The following is a 19,538-nucleotide window of genomic DNA, read 5'->3' on the forward strand; positions in this document are numbered from 1 at the left end:
CAGCAAAGAAGGGAAACATTTGTTATCCAGTTCAAATGCTGAACAAGCATGAAATAAAAAAAATAAAAAAAAAAATGTAGACAAAAAACAAAATCACAGTAAAAATTAAACTTACAACTACTGAAGTTAGAATGTGGACCATTCTCATGTTTGCATAGATTCCATCAAAAGAAATCTATAAAAAAAAAAGTGATGTTATTTTAATAAGCAGTATCTCATGACATTGCCTAGAGAAAGTCTAATACTGTACATCCTAATGCAAATCTGTGGCCAGACTGTGGACAGTCAAGTATTCACAAATAAAACAAGCAGTAAAAGAGCCCCCCTTGTTTAACAAGGTACGTTTATAAAAACCCTGGCATTTATGGGGTTAAAACAAGCTCACAGCTGCTGTATTGTTTTTCAGCTGGTGACCAGCTTTCATATGAAAGTGATTCAGATAGCTCTAGAGCCATCCGTTCACTTTCATGGCAGCAAAAAGAAAGACATGTAAAGAAAACTGAATTTTTGGTTTACCTGTAAAACCCCTTTTTTCTTGGGAGTACATCACAGGACAGAGGATATCTTCATTTCCATTACAACAGAATTATGCTGCCACCTTCAGGTGACTGGACACAGGCAAGTGACATACTTTTAAGAAAAGGATTTTATAGGTGAACCAAAAAATGTTGTATATCCTAGGACACAGGACATTAGGAAAACTATGTAAAAGTATGAACCTAAAGACCAGGTAGCAGCTTTACAAATCTGAGCTACCAAAGCTTAATGACGAATAGCTCAAGAAGTACAAGAAGTACAAAAACTCTCCTGGTAGAAAGAGCTGCCACTGAAAATGTTAGAACTTTGCTCATTAGACCACAAGCTTGAGAAACCAGCTGACTGATCCACCAAGAAATGGTAGATTGATGCTCTGTGACCCATCCCTGGGCCATCAGGAAGCACAAACAGGGAATCAGACTGATGTAAACAGGGCAGAACGTTTGCTGCGCCTACCCCAATAATAAATACTACCATATACATACACATCAACATGTGCATACACGTATAATTAAGAATAAAATTATAGGTATAGATAATGAACATAAATAGTGCACAATTCTGCAATAAACCAAGTTTATAAATTAGAGTTCAACCCGTTAGTGTTTATTAAAAGTCAGCAGCTTCAAAGCGTAGCTTCTGACTTTTAATAAACCCCCACTCACCTGTCCCACGGTCCAGCGATGCGGCCGGCAGGAGCCTCGATTTTCTCCCTCTTCTCCCCATGGAGCCAGCATCACTTGTGTCGGCACCCGGCTGTGACAGCTTTCGGCTTCACAGCCGGGTGCGCATTTCGCATGCGTGTGTTGCGCTGCACGTCTTGAGAGGACAGGCAATCTTCTGGCACCTGCGACGCCCCAGAAGATTGCAGGGAGGGAGGGGGGCTCGAGGAGAACTTCCGCTCGGACCACCTAGGTGGACGCGGGTACCTGTAATCTAGGTACCACCCCCACCCCCCCCCAAATAAATGAAATGCCAAATGTGGTATGTCAGGGGGCCTTAAAGCAGAAGTTCCACTTTTGGGTGGAACTCCGCTTTAGGAATCTTAATAAAACTTTTCTTCTATGACGTGCTCGCCTATTTCCTCAAAAGGCCACCTCTTGTGTCGAGCAAGATTTCATTAAAAACAGTGTGCAGTGACTTCCACCTCCCACTATGGACCTGCCAGATTTCAGGTAAAAAGCGCCTCCCCCTCTTTGGAGCAACGCCAATATCACTCCATCGCAGCGCCTCTCAATCTTCCTCCTTTAAAAGATCAGGGTTCTCCCTGCAATCAAACTCTTACAACACAGGGCACACAAAAAACAAACACTAACTTTCACTGCCAGGTCCATACAGCCCTACAGCACTTCCAACTGGCCAGGTTTGTAAGCCATACGGACCTACATTACTCCTCTGCTATAAGCTCATGGCCACTTCAGTCCAGCACGGATCTCCGTAGATCTGATGTAATTGCCCTCAGAGAGAGACATTTGCCTGAAAGGAGGATCACCCTAACTTGAATGGGATCCAGGATCAGACCTAAATATTCCAACACCCAAGTTGGGACTAAGGCAGACTTCTGCAAATTCAGAATTATCTAAACCTTTTCAGAGTATGCACTAAACACGACACATTGGTCTTCAGAAGCAAGTTGTTCAGATACCCTATAAATCGGAATACCCAAGGGCGTGCAAAAGCTTCAGGATCAGACAGGACCTTGGTGAATGTTCTGGAAGTGGTGGACAGGCTAAAATGGCAGGGTGTCAATCCTCCATCGCAAAGATTTTGAGGATGTGGAAAGAGATCCAGAAAAGGGTGAACATTGCAGTTTGATTCAGAAACAAAGATATTTAAGTAGAAACCACAAGACCTTTCACCCTCTAGAACCAGATTGAACACTTCTTAAGAAAAAAAGATTAAGAGCCTTTCTGTGGATTCAAAGAAGCATTTGAAATAAAAGGATAAAAAAGTAAAAGCTCTAGAAATCCAGCTTGTAACCTCAAGCCACAGGGTTGTGGACCTGCTCATCTGCAGCCTCCCCTGCCAAACTTCCACGAAGGTCTACAAACATCCCCCACCCACCCAAGCAGTGAAGCCCCATCGTTGTGAGGAGAACATGGCTAAAAAGCCTCTGAGGTCCACTTCTTTCATGACTGGAGCTTGGAACCCAAGACCCTAGATTGGTGAAAGAACCACTTTTTGGAAGGCGCAATAGATTTTTGAGCCGTATGCTTGGGCTCCTTTTAAGAGTATGCTTATCCACAGTCACCTTCTGGATGTAATCAAAGCAGGACTAAACGTTTGTTTCCCTTGAAAAGGTAAATGTGCAACATGCTTGTTGCAGGGTAACTCCAACACTTCAGCCATAAGATTCTGTGCATGTGCACAGGCAAGACCCCTAAACTAGAAAAATCACTGAATGGAGTCCCTTACGGAGAAACTAAGCATGTGGGAAATCTTCAATTTCTGCTCATTTCAGTACCCCCACTAGCAGGATCCCTCATTTCTCATCATGCAATGGGACCAGAGCTTAAGGTTTTAAATCACACTCTTACAGCCACAATTGCCAGTTGTAGAGCGAACGCCACCAAAGCAAATGGAGCTTTAAATAAGGCCTCCTTAAACTATCAGAACCACGCCCAAAAAGGCACAGTTAGTGTGTTGTTGAGATAGGAGACCACCCCATATCCACTGAATACATACTCCCATTTCTTAGTGAACTCACTCTCCACAAATGTTGTAGAGCAAACCTTTTTGGTGGAACAAACACCTTTCCAGGGTGAGCCCAGTTCACACACATTTTTAAAGGAGGATGTGCAGTAAAAGATTGAGGCTGTTGTGGCAGACACCATGAACCAAACCTTCAACCTTCAGGAGTATAGGACTCCGGAAGCGGTAGCTTAAGATAATCCGCACCAGTTCTGCAAAAACTCAGGAAGGCCTTTTGGGTCAGAGAGAGGGGGGGAGCGACCCTGGTTTTTTTTTTTGTTTTTTTTTTAGGAGTAGATTCCTCAGATGAGAAGAGTCGTCCTTTACCTCATCCTTCGTCAGTTCCTCCTATGTTACAGGGGTGAATGGCAACTAACCAGAAAACTGGTGCTATAAAAACCAGACACAGTAGATAAGAACTTCCCCTTGACACAGGAAAACTGGAGAAAGGTACTCCAGAAGTAGCAGAAAAAAAAAAAAAAAAAAAAACAGACAACTGGAGAAACTGTCAGTGGATACATTGCAAGAGGAGCCAGGTCCCAGTCTACCCAATGAAGGAATTCACCAACCCCCTCCCCCCTCACACCTCTCTGCTGCTGATGAAACAACCTGCCATTGGGTGTAATAGGTCCCTTGCTGCTAAAACAGAGGCCCAAGTCAGATAAGGAGGGCACTATGCAAAACACACTAGTTAACCAAAATGACAGTCTCCCGTTTCTGTTGATGCCTCACCACCCCCAAGGTAACTGCTGTACGACGGACCCTTAAAAAAAATACTTGCTGCAACCTGTAGTCTCCCACAGCACTGTCAAAGCTGCTCCTCTGCTGCACATGTAAGAAACAAGACCCGATTGTAAGAGGGCAACTGCCCAGTTTGCGACATCAGCAGCCACACTGTTGCCTAAACTGGCTAAAAATTAATGCAGGAAGCAGAGGAAACACTGCTTGCATTTGGAGCCAGGGGATTCTTGGACTGCTTACAGAACACTGCTTCTGCTATCTAGTGCTTGGGAAGCAGTGAACAGTGCTAATTTTGGAAAGAAATCAGAATCCTCATAATTAAAAGGGAAGCTCACCGTACAGCCCTTGTCTCACCACAGAGAGGGGAGACATAGGAGGAGATGGAGAAAAGGTATCAGGCAAGGTTAACTACCAGGGCATTCACCATTCCATGCTTCAGGACCTCCTCAGGGTGGGCCAATCTTCAACCATCAGAGAAAGCTATACCATGCAATTGTTAAGTATTGCCCTAAAGCCTTGCCTAGCTGAGAGTTATGCCTAGGAGTTAGATTTCCTTTTTTTTTTTTTTTATCTTGGTCCAATAACCTGAAGGTGGCAGCATAATCCTTATATAAAGGTGAAGTAGCGCTGTGCATTAGTATTAAATCACACACACACACACACACACACACACACACTTTAACATGTGCAGTAATATGGGCAGCATAATCCTATCATAATAGATATGAAGATATTCTGTGTCCTGGGAAAAATTCAAAGCAACTCCATCGACCCGTACACACACACACACACACCAGAATGCAAATGTACTTATGTATGTAATCAGCAAGTTTTACACAAGTAAAGTTTCTTTGAGAACACGGTCAGAGCAAAAATTTTACAACCATAAAATCAGTTAAAAGTATAAATAAAAAGCAAAACAAACTTTTTTTTTCTCGATAGACTGGGGGAAGGATTAAAACCCCTGTCAGTTTTTATTGCGGTCTGTGCCCGGTTTAGAGAGATACCCCCTCTATACCGTTTGGTCCCGTTTATTATTGTCATTGAAAGGAAAATAAAAAAAATTGGGATACTAGTTCCCCAAGGAAATCAATTTGCAGAGATATCCTCTCACTTCCTGTGTGGCAATGGGTCAGGAAGTGAATTCTCCACAATGGGATACAGATGGAGAAAAACAAAACAAAACCAAACAAAAAAAAAAAAAAGGAAGGAGGTTATAACCCTTCCCTGCTCTAATCAAAATGAAAAAGAAGAAAAAAAAAACTGGATTTTTGTCTTACCGTAAAAACCTTTTCTCTGATTTTCATTGACAGCAACAGCTTTATATCTACATTGACCGTTGGGTTATGCTGCTCTTCCTAGGAGTAGCACACTAGGTGGAAAAAGGGTTAACAAAAGTTAAGACTGACTACGCCCATGGGCAGTCCCAGGTGGTATACTCCCACTTCCTGCTCTAGGACATCAGTTTTGTAACAAGCAGTGTCAGAAGAATACATAACCTAACTCCACAGAGGGAAGGGTGCTGTGTCCATCAATGAACATCAGAGAAAAGGATTTTACGGTAAGACAAAAATCCAGTTTTCTCTTTCGTTCATTGACGGACACAGCTTCATATCTTCACTGACGGCACCGGGGACCTCATAGGAGGGGCCACAAGGCAAAAACTCTTTGCAGAAAAGTGTGAACCAAGGAATTCGAGGCTAACCGGCGTTGGAAAAACATTGCCAACGCAGAAATCTGGCCCTTAATGGTGCCCAGAGCTAAGCGCTTTTCTACACTCCCTTGTAGAAATTTCAGCAGACGTGATATCGAGAAGGCACGGGGGGGGGGGGAGAGACACCCCGAGCTGCACACCAAGTAATAATACAAGCCTTCCAAACCGATGATCTTCCGGGAAGTACATTTTCTTGCTCTTAACAGTAGGAATCACCAAAACTGACAATCCTCCATCCTTCACAATCAAATGAAATAGCAGCGCTCAAAGTGTAAATTCCAAATAGTCCTCCAGTGAGATATATATAAACACTGAAGAAAAAAAAAAAACGATATATCCTCCACCAAGAGAGCTAAAACATACAGCCTAATACCAGATGACACAGGATAAACAGCAGTCAGATATAGCAAGTGTCAATCACTTGGGCATTTGGATCCGATCAAAGAGCATATATATCAATCGCTTGAGCGCTTAGATCCGATAACACAATCCGCATATGCATAGATTCCAAGGTGTACCTCCATTGTAAAATGCTCTAGCCTTCAGTATCTGGCTTTCAATAGCCAGTCCGTTAAGCCAGCGACTGTAAAGCAGGATGGAAGATCAGTCCTTGAGACAAAAGATCTTCTCTGAGAGGAAGCCGCCAAGCAGCATAGGCGACCAGATTTACCTCCGCATACCAAGACCGACGAGGTCAGTCCGAAGCCTCCAGGATCACTGGGATCCCTTCTGCCTCGAGCCTGCGCAGGAGTCTTGGAAGAAGCTGTAACGGAGGGAAGGCATAAATTAGATGATAATGACCCCAGGGAGCCACCAGAGCGTCTGCCAAGGGATCTTGCTACGAACCTCTGAACCTTCCTGTTGAGGTGAGAAGCCAGTAGGTCCACATTGGGAGTCCCCCACTGGAGGCACAATTGCTAAAACACCTCCTGATGGAGGGACCATTTGCCCGGACTCCGCCTACCGGCTGAGCTAGTCCGCCTGTCAATTTTACACCCCTGGAATGTGCACAGCAGAGAGGGCCACACCTCAGAATGTCAGCCACTACTTTGTGGACACCCTTGTAGACGATCTGTTTCACTGGAACAGACAAAGTCTGATCACCCGGATTTCCAGGATGTTGATCGGCTGAACGGACTCCAAACCCCCTGGGCCGAGTGTGTGCGCCCAGGGTACCGCCCCACCCGGACAAACTTACGTCCGTGGAGATCACGGTCCAGTATAAGGGAAGGAAGGATTTCCCCTGACGAAGCGCCGGGGAGTGGAGCCACCACAGAAAGGCGCCCCTCGTACCCCAGGTAAACCGGATCAGCTTGTCCAGGAATCCAGGATTCTTGTCCCATTTTGCCAAGATCTCCCTCTGCAAAGGTCTGGTGTGAAACGGAGCAAACCGAACCGCCTCGAAGGTGGAAACCATCAACCCCAGGACTTGCATGTAAGTCCTGAGAGATGACCAACGGTTGGACAATAGAAGCTGAATCACATGCGTCAACTCTTGCAGCTTCTCCTCCGGAGGAAACTCGAGCCGAGACTGAATCCAGAGTCAGCCCCAGATAATCCAACCTGTTGGACGGAGTCAAAGCTGACTTCTGAAAGTTCAGCGTCCAGCCGAACTCTTGTAGGGTTTGCACAGTGATTTCCATATCATTCTGTAAGACGGAACGCAACTCCGCTCGCAGAAGAAGGTTGTCCAGGTACCCCAGAAGCCAACATCTTTGTGAATACCCAAGAAGCTGATGAGACCAAAAGGGTAACCCCACTAATTATTAATGTTCTTCTCCTACAGTAAATGCGAAGGAAGCGTTGATGCCCGCCTTATATAGGGATATGGAGATAGGTTGATATCGATGGAGGCCAAAAAATCCACTTAATGAAAGGAAGTCACTACTGTGCGAATTGGACGAACCTTGCCCTCCTTCCTGGGGACAGTGAAAAGGTTTGGGGGGAAAAAAAAAAAAAAAACCTGAAAGCGTTCCAATTCTGGAACTGGTACAATGACCCCCTGCGAGAGCAAATCTTGCACCGCCCCCATGAGGCCCTGCAACCGATCCAGGGCCAGGCGCAGGTTGGAAGGAAAGAACGTTGGCGGAGGCAAGGATCGGAACTCGATTTTGTAACCGAATCGGACCAATTCGTGAACCCACTTGTCTTGAATGAAGGCGGTCCAAGGATCCAAAAGAAGCGAAGACGTCCCCCCACCCCTTGATTGGGTGAGGGCATCCCTTCAGGCCGAAAAGGACTGTCTACGGAGCCAGAGGGACCCGATTTTGACCGACAAACCCATGGTCTCTTGGAATCCCCCCCCCCCCCCCCCCTCCCGAGAACGCTCAGGAGTGTTTGGAATCTTTGTTCTGCAGAGGACGAAAGGGCTACTTATGGTTTGAGAACACCGAACCACGTTTGTGCCTAGGTTCTCTGCCCTTTGTGCTCTGTGGATGCAGCAAGCTTTTTCCACCAGTGAGACCTTTAATGATCTCTTCCATCCAGGCTCCGAACAGACTGTGCCCCACAAAAGGAAGATCAGTCAGCACCTTTTTGGAAGCCTGGTCCGCAGGCCAACATTTTAACCAAATCAAGTGGCGGAGGGTCACCGCAGTCACAGACGCCCTACAGGCCAACATCCAAGGATGCGTCACAGATATACTGCAACCCCTCTGTTAACTGGTTCATTAATTCCACCAGCTCATGGGGGATGTTCACCCCCTTCCAAATCCTGGCGCAGGATTCTAGCCCATTCCATTAAAGTCTGAGAGACTAAAGTAATGGGCAACACCGGCCTCAATATTGAACCTGTCACAGTGAAAAGATGATGGACCAGGGCCTCCGCCTTCCTGTCTGCAGGGTCTCTAAAAGGAAAGAGAGTTCTCCACTGGTAGCAAAGTGGTCTTGTTCAGCCTGGAAACCTGCGAATCTACCACTGGCAGACTCGTCCGTTTTTTCAAGAGAGGTTCTGCAAAGGGGTACCTCTGAGCAAAACGCTTAGGTATCCCAACCATGTGTTTCAGGGAACTCTACTTACTAGTGACAATCTCGTCAAAATAGGCAGGAAAAGGTAACACCCTAACCACCTTGGACGATCTACGGGTACCGAACTGCACCGGCGCAGCCCATGCCACGCCAGCTGTGTCTTCCATCTTTAAAGTTTCCCGCACAGATATCAGTGCATTCACAAGTGCCTTTTCTTGCGCGGAAGATGTGGAAGAGGGTTCATTCTCACTATCAGAGCCCACCAATTGCGTGGACGCGGACACCGTAGGGTTGCTGGTATCCGTGGTGGCCATGTCAGCCTCAGAATCTGAGGACACAGAGGGGGCAGGTGAGGGTGGAGGACGCTTCTTTCCATGTCTTTTCTGCAGGGCCAAATCCACTTTTGAAATCAGCGACGGCAGGACCACCGTCATGGCCGCCAGAGCGGATGTAGATTCTGAGGGTCCTGCTGCCTCAGAATAGGTTCAGGGGTGACACATGCCCTGAATGTTCCATTGAGCAACCTGGAACCACTAAAAGCAAAAAAAAAAATTGGGGAAAAAAAAAAAAAAAAAAACGGCTGTAAAGTGACCCACCACTTTAATAATGGCACTACAGGTCCCAGCTCCGCTACAGCAGGAAGGAGGGTCGCATACATCCCAGGAGACTCACCACACCGCACAGAGAAAGGACCCAGCAGCGTCAGTCAGCCTGCAATGCGTCGTTCTCACAGGAAATGGAAACGGTCGAGTAAACACTAGAGGCCTCTGCTGCACACCGCTCCCGTGGGAAAATGGCAGCCCATAAATTCTATGGGAGCCTTTAAAAACATGGCCGACAAATACCTCAGAATGAGCTACAATAAAATGGTGGCGACACACGGCGGGGAGCGTGGCACCCTAGACCCTAAGGCAATTTACAGATGATTAAAACAGCGCAGGGGGGGGGGATTCGGGGGGGGCTTACCAGGGACCTCTTAGGATGGGGTTCCAGAGGGGTCGGGAGGCCACAGCAGGGTACCGCCTCAGAATGGGCCTGCTTCCACCCAAAGTTTCCCTAAGGAGAAAAGAGGGGGGGGGGGGGGCAAAATACTCACCACACATTCAGAGACCGTGCGGGCACCACTCCATGCAGGGCACGTCCCCATTGCGGAATGGGGGGAGCTGCAGGCCAGGGGTATGCTGCGACCCGGTCATGTGCATCCTTGCAAGGTGTTCCACTCCCTGCCCAGCCCCTGTCGAGTAGGGCTATGTCGCGGCCGACTGAGCGGCGGGCCACCGTCTGCATGCGCTCGCTGGCCAGACTGGGAGGACCTTAAGGATCTATATTATCCAGTGCTTCACCCAGTCCAGCAGCTGATTGTAGTTCTCACAAGAACAACTTGATTGCAGAAGGAAATAAAACGAAAGAAAAAAAAAAAAAAGTTTCATTTAAATTTAGCTAAAAAAAGGCTAGGACCAGAGATCCCAGCAAGGAGCTAGGTCCTTCCCACATGGAATAAAAATATATTAAAAAATATATTTTAAATAAATATTTTTTATTTTCCCAAATATATTTGAAATGATACAATTTTGGCCATATTCAATATATTTCAAAATATATTTTCCCTAAATATATTGGAAATACATTTTTCTTCCATATGGGTTAGTCCTGGACTAGGCAGGGGGGAATAAAAAAAAAAAAAAAAAAAAAAAAAAAAACTGACATCCTAGAGCAGGAGGTGGGCGTAGTCAAAGCCTTATTAATTTCGGTTTACCCTTTTTCCGCCTAGTGTCCTACTCCTAGGAAGAGCAGCATAACCCAACGGTCAATGAAGCTATGAAGCGGTGTTCGTCAATGAACAAAGAGAAAAAGGGATTTTTGACTTACTGTAAAATCCATTTCTTGGATGTTCATTGACGGACACAGCTCCTCATCTTCTTGATGAAGTGGGATTATGCTGCCCCCTACAGGAGTAGGACACTAGCCAGGAAAGAACTTGACTATGCCTATGGAGCAGTCCCAGGGGGTATACTCACTCTCTGCTACCCAAACTCCATAGAGGGGTGGGTGCTGTGTCTGTCAATGAACATCAGAGAAATTGATTTTAAGGCAAGTCAAAAACCACATTTTCTCTTGTTCATTGACAGACACAGCTCCTTGACTAAGTGGGACGTCCCAAAGCAGTGTCAAAACATGAGGGGTGGGAACAGCAAGGAAAAAAAAAAAAAAAACTTCCCAAGGCTAAATACAGCCAACCAGGTAACATGGAGCTCAACCTTAAAACAACTGGAGCTCACCTGAAAAAAGTAAAACATCCTCAAAGAGGACCAAGTCTTCTAAACAGCAGCCTGCAAAACCTTGCAGCCGAAGTAAGCATCCACAGAGGCCAACACATCCACCTTATAAAACTTTTGTGAATGTGTGCACAGACGACCAGGTAGCCGCCATGCAAACCTGCATCACTGACGCCCGATGATGGAAGGCCCAGGAAGCACTAAAAGCCCGAGTAGAATACGCCCTAATAGGGAAAGGAGGAACCGGACCCTTAATGGAATAAGCCTGAATCACTGTCTGATCCATCTGCAGCAAAAGCAGCCAACCCTTTGAGGTCCATCCATGTGGATGGACAAACCAGGAGTCTGACTTCCAAAAAGATTCCGCAGCTGCCAGCTACACCTTAATTGCCCGAACCACATCCAGGGAATGCAATGCAATTTCCTAAAGGATGCTGAGGTCTGGGACACAGGGAAGGCAACACGAGGTCTTCATTCAAATGAAAAATCAGAGACGAACTTTGGAAGGAACGGACGGACACGGACAAAGAACCACCTTATCCCTGTGAACCACAAGGTAAGATGGACAAGACAATGCCACCATCTAACAACCTACACGCAGAAGTAATAGGCACCAAAAAGACCACCTTCTGGAAGAACGTAAGCGGGGGAACCTCCTGAATATTTTCAAAAGAAGGCTTCCGGAGAATTGACAACACCAAAATTGAGATCCCAAGGCAGTATTGGAGACCGCACTGGAGGAGCCAAGTGTCGAACTCCCTGGATAAAAGGTACGCACCAAGGAATGTGTGACCATTGGTCATTGAAAGAAAACTGCTAAGGCTGAAACCTGACCCTTGATGGTACTCAAGGCCAGGCGCTCGAGCAGACTTCTGAAAATTCAGAGTAATCTCCAAGTTGTCCAACAGAGCAGTCGGAGACTCTGCTCGCAACAGCAAATCGTCCAGATACCCCAGTACCGCGATCCCTCACTGACGCAACAACGCTAGCACCGGGGCAAACAGAAAAGAAGGGTAATATCAGCGCAAGTAGATAATAAATGACATTAAAAGCAGCTGTACTCTCAGGTCAAAAAACAACACCCGTCTCAAAGTCTTTGTATAAAATAGAGCATCGCTGGTAAATAAAGATTGTATAGGAAAAACAGCATCAGTAGTAGGAGAACCAATAGTCCATGCAATGCCCGTGAGGTAAAGGTGACACACACTTTCTGATTGAAGAGACAGGTGCTCTTTTGTGCACTCACGACCACCACCTTATAAAATGGCCTCTCACCTTAAACCTACTTGTACTAGGCGTATAACAATCGAGCAATCATGGAACGGTCATCCCTTTAAAAGACTCAATGGATCGGGCCACAATCTCATACTCCACAGCACCAATGTACACCGCTGAAGAAGTCTCCACCCATTGGGGGACGGCACGCGTACGGGGGGGAAGGCGGAGCCGTTGACGTCACCCGCTGTTGTCTGGAACCCGGCGAGGTGTCTGCAGGACCCGCCGGCATCGCTGTGCCATTTTATGCTGATTTTATCTACTACAAAGTAAGAGGCTGTCTTTTATGCACTTTATTATTAAAGTTTTGTCAGGATCACACTATGGTCTTGCCCGGTTTTATGTTCCCTATTATATGGTCATGAGTGGAGCTGCCGTTCTGAGCTGACCCAGGAATACTGCTGGCCTATTGGTGCTGTGGAGTATGAGATTGTGGCCGATCCATTGAGTCTTTTAAAGGGATGACCGTTCCATGACTGCTCGATTGTTATACGCCTAGTGCAAGTAGGTTTAAGGTGAGAGGCCATTTTATAAGGTGGTGGTCGTGAGTGCACAAAAGAGCACCTGTCTCTTCAATCAGAAAGTGTGTGTCACCTTTACCTCACGGGCATTGCATGGACTATTGGTTCTCCTGCTAGCACCGGGGCCACCACTTTTGTGAAGACCTGAGGAGTGGAGGCGAGACCAAAGGGTAACACCAAAAACTAATAATGCTCCTCACCCGCGGCAAAGAAGAGGAAGCGCTGGTGTCTGGCACATATTAGGATGTGAGGGTAGGCGTCCTTGAGGTCGACGGAAGCAAGTAAATGCCTCTGGTGTAGGGACGCCACTACCGTGCGAATAGACTCCATTTGGAATTTCTGTACCCGAACAAAGCAGTTTAGCGTCTTTAGGTCCAGAATTGGACATACCTTGCCTTCCTTCCTGGGAATTGTAAACAGATTTGAGTAAAAACCTTAAAAATAATGTTCCGATGTCGGAACCAGAACAATCATGCCTTGATGTAACAAGTCTTGCACTACCCCAAAGAGATCCCTTAAGCTGGGACAAGAGCAAGTTGGAAGGGAAGAATCTTTCCAGAGGATAAGATCAAAACTCGATCTTGTAGCCGGAGCGAATGACTTTGTGGGTCCACTTGTCCTGTATCAGGGAGGTCCACTGATCCAGAAACCAAGGAAGACATCCACGGGTGAGGGCGCCCTTTCAAGCAGAGGAAGCCTTGTCCACAAGTCTGGCAGAACCTGCTTGTGGCTTGCCAGACCAGTTCCTCTTAGAACCTCTGGCGAAAGTCCTGAAGAGCATAGAACCCTTGTCTTGAGACCCTGCGGGACGAAAAGGCCTCTTGTTAGCCGAAAAGAAAAAGGCCCCTGTCTGCGATGGGGCTCCTTACCCTTGGAAGCCCCCTTGGGGAAGAAGAGTACTCTTTCCTTATTTGAGGCCTTTGATGATGATATCCAAGGAAGCTCCAAACAGGTGATCCCCCACAAGTGGAAGATCGGATAAGGCCTTCTTAGAAGCTCGGTCCGCAGACCGGCATTTCAGCCAGATAATACGCCGCAGGACCATTGCTGAGACAGGCAGTTTAGAAACCAAGGGAGCCACATCCAAAGGAGGCGTCACAGACAAACTGTAGCCCTTGGACCAAATGATCCGCCAGCTCCACCCTCTCCGCAAAGGCATGGGGGAGCCGTTCCCCTTACAGGTCCCGGCGTAGATGTTTTGCCCACTCGGTCATAGATTGCGACATCAGGATAATAGTAAATACCGGTCTAAGTGCCGAACCAGCAACAGTGAACATATGGTGGGTCAAGGCCTCTGACCCATCACCTGCATCTGTAAAGACTGGGGACTTATTCAACCTGGAAAAACGGGGAGTCCACTACAGGAGGAACCGTCCATTTTTTTTTTTTAAGGAGGGAATCCTCATAAGGCTAACACATTGCAAAACACTTTAGGAATTGTAAAAGTGCATTTTGGGCACCCCCACTGTTTTGTGACAATATTGCCAAAAGAAAGCGGGAAAGGGGAACCTTCACCACCTTGGAAGGTCCTGTGGGTGCCAAAGGTGACCCACGCCTCCGATGCTGCGTTAGTCGCATCCTCCATCTTTAAGGTTTCCTACACTGATACAATTAGCACATCCACTAGCCCCTTTTCATGCACGGCTAGAGGAGCAGAGGAATCATCCTCACTATCTGGAGCACGCAGGGTGCGTTGACACAGACCCAGAAGGATAACTTGCGTCTGCCAAATTAAATTCAGAATTTGATGAGACGGATGAAGCAGGTGAAGGCAGGGGATGCTTTTTGCTAGCCTGTTTCCCAGAGACCAAATCTACCTTGGACACCAAGGACTCCAGGACCGCAGTCAGTTGCTGGGACCCGGATTGCCCGGCAGAGAGGGGAATCAGGTGGTGAAATATGCTCCAGGGACTACATTATTGGAGAGAGGACCCCACAAAAACTCACCACCACTGATCAGGCACTTACAGCATCCAACTAACTGCACACCATGCTGCGATGAGGAAGAGAAAAATACAGGGATCTGCACTAGAGGCCAAAGAGGGGCACCCACCGCCAAACCATTGCCCATCCGGCTTCAAAAAACATTGCCGCAGCTATTTTCAACGGGAAACCACAAGAAAATTGCAGAGGCTACACAAACATGGCAGCCGATCTGTAGCAAAAAAAGCTACAAGAACATGCCAGCATCACGCGTCTCCCGGGGGAAACCATCCCAACAGAAAGGGGGGCCCTGGAAGGCGCCCCCACCAGGCCCTGCCCCCTCCCAAAGTTTGATTGTCCTGTTGCCGGCGGCCCACATATCCCCATTGCCAGCTCAACACCCCAGACCAACCTAAAACAATAAGTCCATCCCATGGGAGGGTTGACCAAGGCCTGCAGGAGACCACTGACCATCCCTTGGAGGGGTCCATGTCCACCCCACGACCCTCTAGGGGTAAAGGGGGGACAGCCACTTACCACATCAGGAACAGGGTGGGCACCGCTCTGGACAGACCACCACTCCATCGTAATGTGGGTGCTGTTGGCCAGGAGGAATGCTGCAACTCAGGCTTAAGCCAGGTCCTATGCGCCCTCGCAAGACATTTAACTTGCAGGCCAGCCCCCCTTAAGTGGAGCTATGTCGCGGCCAACCTAGTGCGGAGCTACGGTCTGCACGTGCTTGCTGGCCAGACTGGAGTGAACCTCTGGATCTAGATTATCTAGTCAGTCGCCCCCGTCCTGCAATTGATCGTGGATTCTCAACAGGAACAAAATAATAAAAAGAGGAAGAAATTAAATTTAAAAAGAAAGAATCGCCAGGACCAAAGATCTGAGCAAGGAACTAGGTGGAAAAAAAAAAAAAAAAAAAAAACAGTACCTACAGCAGAGTGTGGGAGTATACCCCCTGGGACTGCCCCATAGGCGTAGTTAAGTTCTTTACTGCCTAGTGTCCTACTCCTGCAGGGGGCAGCATAAACCCACGTAATCAAGAAGATGAGGAGCGGTGTCCGTCAATGAACAAAAGAGAAAAAAAAGACGATTGCAGCTGCCACCATTTTATTTCATAGGGCTTCTGCTTCCAGAAAACATTGGGGGTTTAAGCTACAGTGGTCAATGAGAAAAACTGAATTTTTGTAAAATCTTACCGTAAAATTCCTTTCTCTGAGTCCTCCGACAGTCGCTGCCAACTCATACAGTCTTCACCAATGGGGTATTGACTTCCTCTCCTTAGGAGTAGCTAGGCAAAAGACTTGTTAAAACAAAACCATTTACATAGACACACCCATGCGGGCTATCCCACTGGTCCAATACCCCCTTGCAATAGCCATCCCAACTCAGTTTGGTAGCAAGCAGTTAAGTGTATAAGAACCCCAAAAGAGGGGCAGGGGAGGCGACTGTCGGAGGACTTAGAGAAAGGAATTTTATGGTAAGATTTTACAAAAATTCAGTTTTCTCTTACGTCCTCCAACAGTCGCCGCCCACTCATACAGTCTTCACCAATGGGGATGTCCCAAAGCAGTGTAGACATGAGGGGTAGGAAACGCAACCGTCAGAAAAGGCAACGCAGTACCCACATCAGAGAAAGGAACCTTACGTGAACTGCAAGGGAACCTTCTAGGCGACAGAAAAGCTCAACAGGAGCAACAACCCAGGAAAGCAAATGACCAAGGGGATAAAACAACCCCAACAGCCAGGGACCCACACAAAACCTGGGTCCCCTACAGCAGTGGTCCTCAACCCTGGCCTACAGGGCCCACTAAACAGGCCAGATTTGCAAGATAACTGAAATACATCCCAGGTGATATCATTTGCTGCTCAGTGATTGCAGTACTCTAGTCTGCATCTCCCCAAGGTAATACTTAAAATCTGGCCCGTTAGTGGGCCCTGAGGACCGGAGTTGAGGACCACTGCCTTACGGCACTGCTACACAGTGAACTTTGCGGCCAAAGGAGGCATCAGCTGATGCCAGAACATCAATTTTGTAGAATTTGGAAAAGGTGTGCACTGACGTCGCAGCCTTGCCACCTGGGCCACCGAGGCCTGATGCCAGAGGGCCCAGGACGTACTCACCGACCTGGTAGAGTGCGCCTTGACAGTGAAGGGTAGTACCAGTTCCTTCAACGAATAGGCCTGAACAATTGTCTGTCTGATCCATTTTGCAATGGTCGCCGCAGACGCAGCCATACCCTTCCGAGGTCCGTCAGGAAGGAGAAAGAGAATCAGATTTTCGAAAAGGATTCAGTCAACGACAGGTAAACCCTGATCGCCCTGACAACATCCAAAGAATGCAAGGCAATCTCCTTAGGATGCTTAGGATTCACACAGAGCGAAGGTAAAACAATGTCCTCATTGAGGTGAAAATCCGAAACGACCTTTGGAAGAAAGCACGGGTTAGGTCGTAAGACCACCTTATCCCTATGAACCACCATATAAGGAGAGCGGCAAGACAATGCCGCCAACTCCGACAATCTGCGAGCAGAAGTGATCGCTACCAGAAAAGCAACCTTTTTAGACAGCAGAGGTAAGGAGATTCCCCTGATGTTTTCAAACGGGGAACGTTGTAACACGGACAGAACCAAGTTCAAGTCCCATGGAGGTAGAGGCTCCCTTCTAGGAGGGGCCAAGTGACGCACACCTTGAATAAAAGGTGCGACTCAAAGAATTAGACGCCACAGGGTGCTGGAAAAAAACAGCCAGTGCAGATATTTGGCCCTTAATTGTGGTCAACACCAGGCGCTGGTCCACACCAGACTGGAGGAAAGCCAACACTCTCGCCACCGAGTAAGAACGAGGAGAGAAACCCCTGGACTCACACCAGGCAAAATAAGCTTTCCATGTATGGTAATGGTAATAAATCTTACCAGACGAGACTTTTCTAGCCTTAAGTAGGAATAACCTCTGAGGAGAGACCCCTGTCTCTCAGGACCTGGCTTTCAACAGCCATGGCGTTAAAGCCAGCGACTGTAAAGCAGGATGGAAGATCGGCCCCTGAGACAGCTGATGTCAGCGTACCAGTACCGGCGTGGCCAGTCCGGCGCCACCAGAATCACCAGTGTTTGTTCCGAGGTCAACCTGCGAAGGAACCTGGACAACAACTGAATCGGAGGAAAGGCATAGATCAGACGATACTGACCCCAAGGCACCACCAGCGCATCCGAGGCGTCTGCCAGAGGATCGCGCGTTCTTGCCATGAACCTTTCCACCTTGTGGTTTAGCCGAGACGCGAACAGATCCACATCCGGGGATCCCCACTTCGCACACAGCATTTGAAATACCTCCGGGTGCAGGGACCATTCCCCCTGGTCCAGGGTCTGGCAGGTCAGATAATCGGCCTGCCAATTCTCCACACCCGGAATGTGAACTGCCGATATCGCGGGGACATGAGTCTCGGCCCAAGACCGAATACTGGTCACTTCCTGGGCCGCCCGGGCACTCCTGGTGCCCCCTTGGTGGTAGATGTAAGCCACCGCAGTGGCATTGTCCGTCTGCACCCGTACAGGACGTCCCTGAAGCCGATCCGACCAGTGGAGCAGGCACAGCCTGATCGCTCTCAATTCCAATATGTTTATCGGAAGGGAGGATTCCTCCTCCGACCAGGTGCCCTGGGCAGATAGGTTGCCCTGGACGCCCCCCCCCCCCCCCCCCCCAGCCCGACAGGCTGGCATTCGTGGTAATCACCGTCCATAGTAACGGCCGGAATGATTTCTCTTCCAAAACAGCCGGGGACTGAAGCCACCACAAGAGATCCATTCTGGTTTGGCGACTCAGACACTCTCAGGTTTAAGGACTGAGGGAGCCTGTCCCACCTGGCCAGGATCTCCGCTTGGAGAGACCGCGTGTGAAACTGGTGCAAATGGTATCGCCTCGAAGGCCGATACCATCAACCCCAGGGACCGCATACAGGTCCTGAGTGACGAGGATTCGTTGTCCCTGAGGGACCTGACCTCGGACTGCAGAGTCCGGAGCTGGTTCTCCGGTAAGAACACCTTTGCTTGAGCAGAGTCCAGAACCATTCCCAAATACGGGAGACGAACCGAAGGAGACAAGGTCGACTTCTGAACGTTGATGGTCCAACCGAACTCCTGAAGCGTCTGGACCGCAGTGGACAGATCGCGCATCAGGCTCTGACTGGCACTCGATCTTAACAGGAGATCGTCCAACACTTTGGTAAAGACCCTTGGTGCCGAAGCGAGACCAAAGGGTAACGCCACAAACTGATAATGATCCTCCGCGATAGCAAACCGGAGGCGCCAAGATATGCATCCTTCAGAGGCCAGGAATTCTCCCGGACTCAGGGAGACTACCACCGAGCGGAGCGATTCCATGCAGAACTTTCGAACACGCACAAAGCGGTTCAGAGCTTTCAAGTCCAGAATCGGACGCACTTTGCCCTCCTTTCTGGGCACAGTGAACAGATTCGAGTAAAACCCCCGAAACATGTCCCGATGAGGCACCGGGACGATTACCCCCTGAGCGAGGAGATCCTGTAACCGCTTGATGCAGGTCCTGTAACCGCCCTGGGGTCAAATGAAGATTTGAGGGAAAGAATCTGTCTGCCGGCCGTGAAAGAAATTCGATCTTGTACCCTGATCGAATGATTTCCTAAACCCACCTGTACGGAACTCTGAGCAGCCAAGGTTGGAGGAAACCGCGCAAACTTCCCCCCACCCCTGAAATGGGTGAGGGCGCCCCTTCAGGCAGAGGCGGACTGAGCCGCCGCACCCGCATGGCCGGATTTAGGTTTGCCGGCCCAGGGTTTTCTCTGGCCACCCTGGCCCTTGAAGGGTTTCCCCTTGTACTGTCCCTTGAAGGCACGAAAGGACCCCCGATTAG

At 48.3% G+C, this 19,538-nt stretch overlaps 1 protein-coding gene across 3 annotated transcripts in view; it reads right to left on the reverse strand.

Moving 5' to 3' along the window:
- The window catches only part of ATXN2 (ataxin 2), a gene marked incomplete at its 3' end in the record, with an annotated part of 179,710 nt that overhangs the window by 123,889 nt on the left and 36,283 nt on the right, over nucleotides 1-19,538 (reverse strand). For all 3 annotated transcript variants that reach the window (XM_082265650.1, XM_082265649.1, XM_082265648.1), the window contains exon 3: nucleotides 116-175. In XM_082265650.1, coding sequence (XP_082121776.1) covers nucleotides 116-175 — 60 coding nt within the window. The remainder of the gene's footprint in view (nucleotides 1-115; nucleotides 176-19,538) is intronic.

This window comes from Pelophylax lessonae (genome assembly GCF_965119305.1).
Source record: "Pelophylax lessonae genome assembly, chromosome: 1".
Classification (NCBI taxonomy): Eukaryota; Metazoa; Chordata; class Amphibia; order Anura; family Ranidae; genus Pelophylax; species Pelophylax lessonae.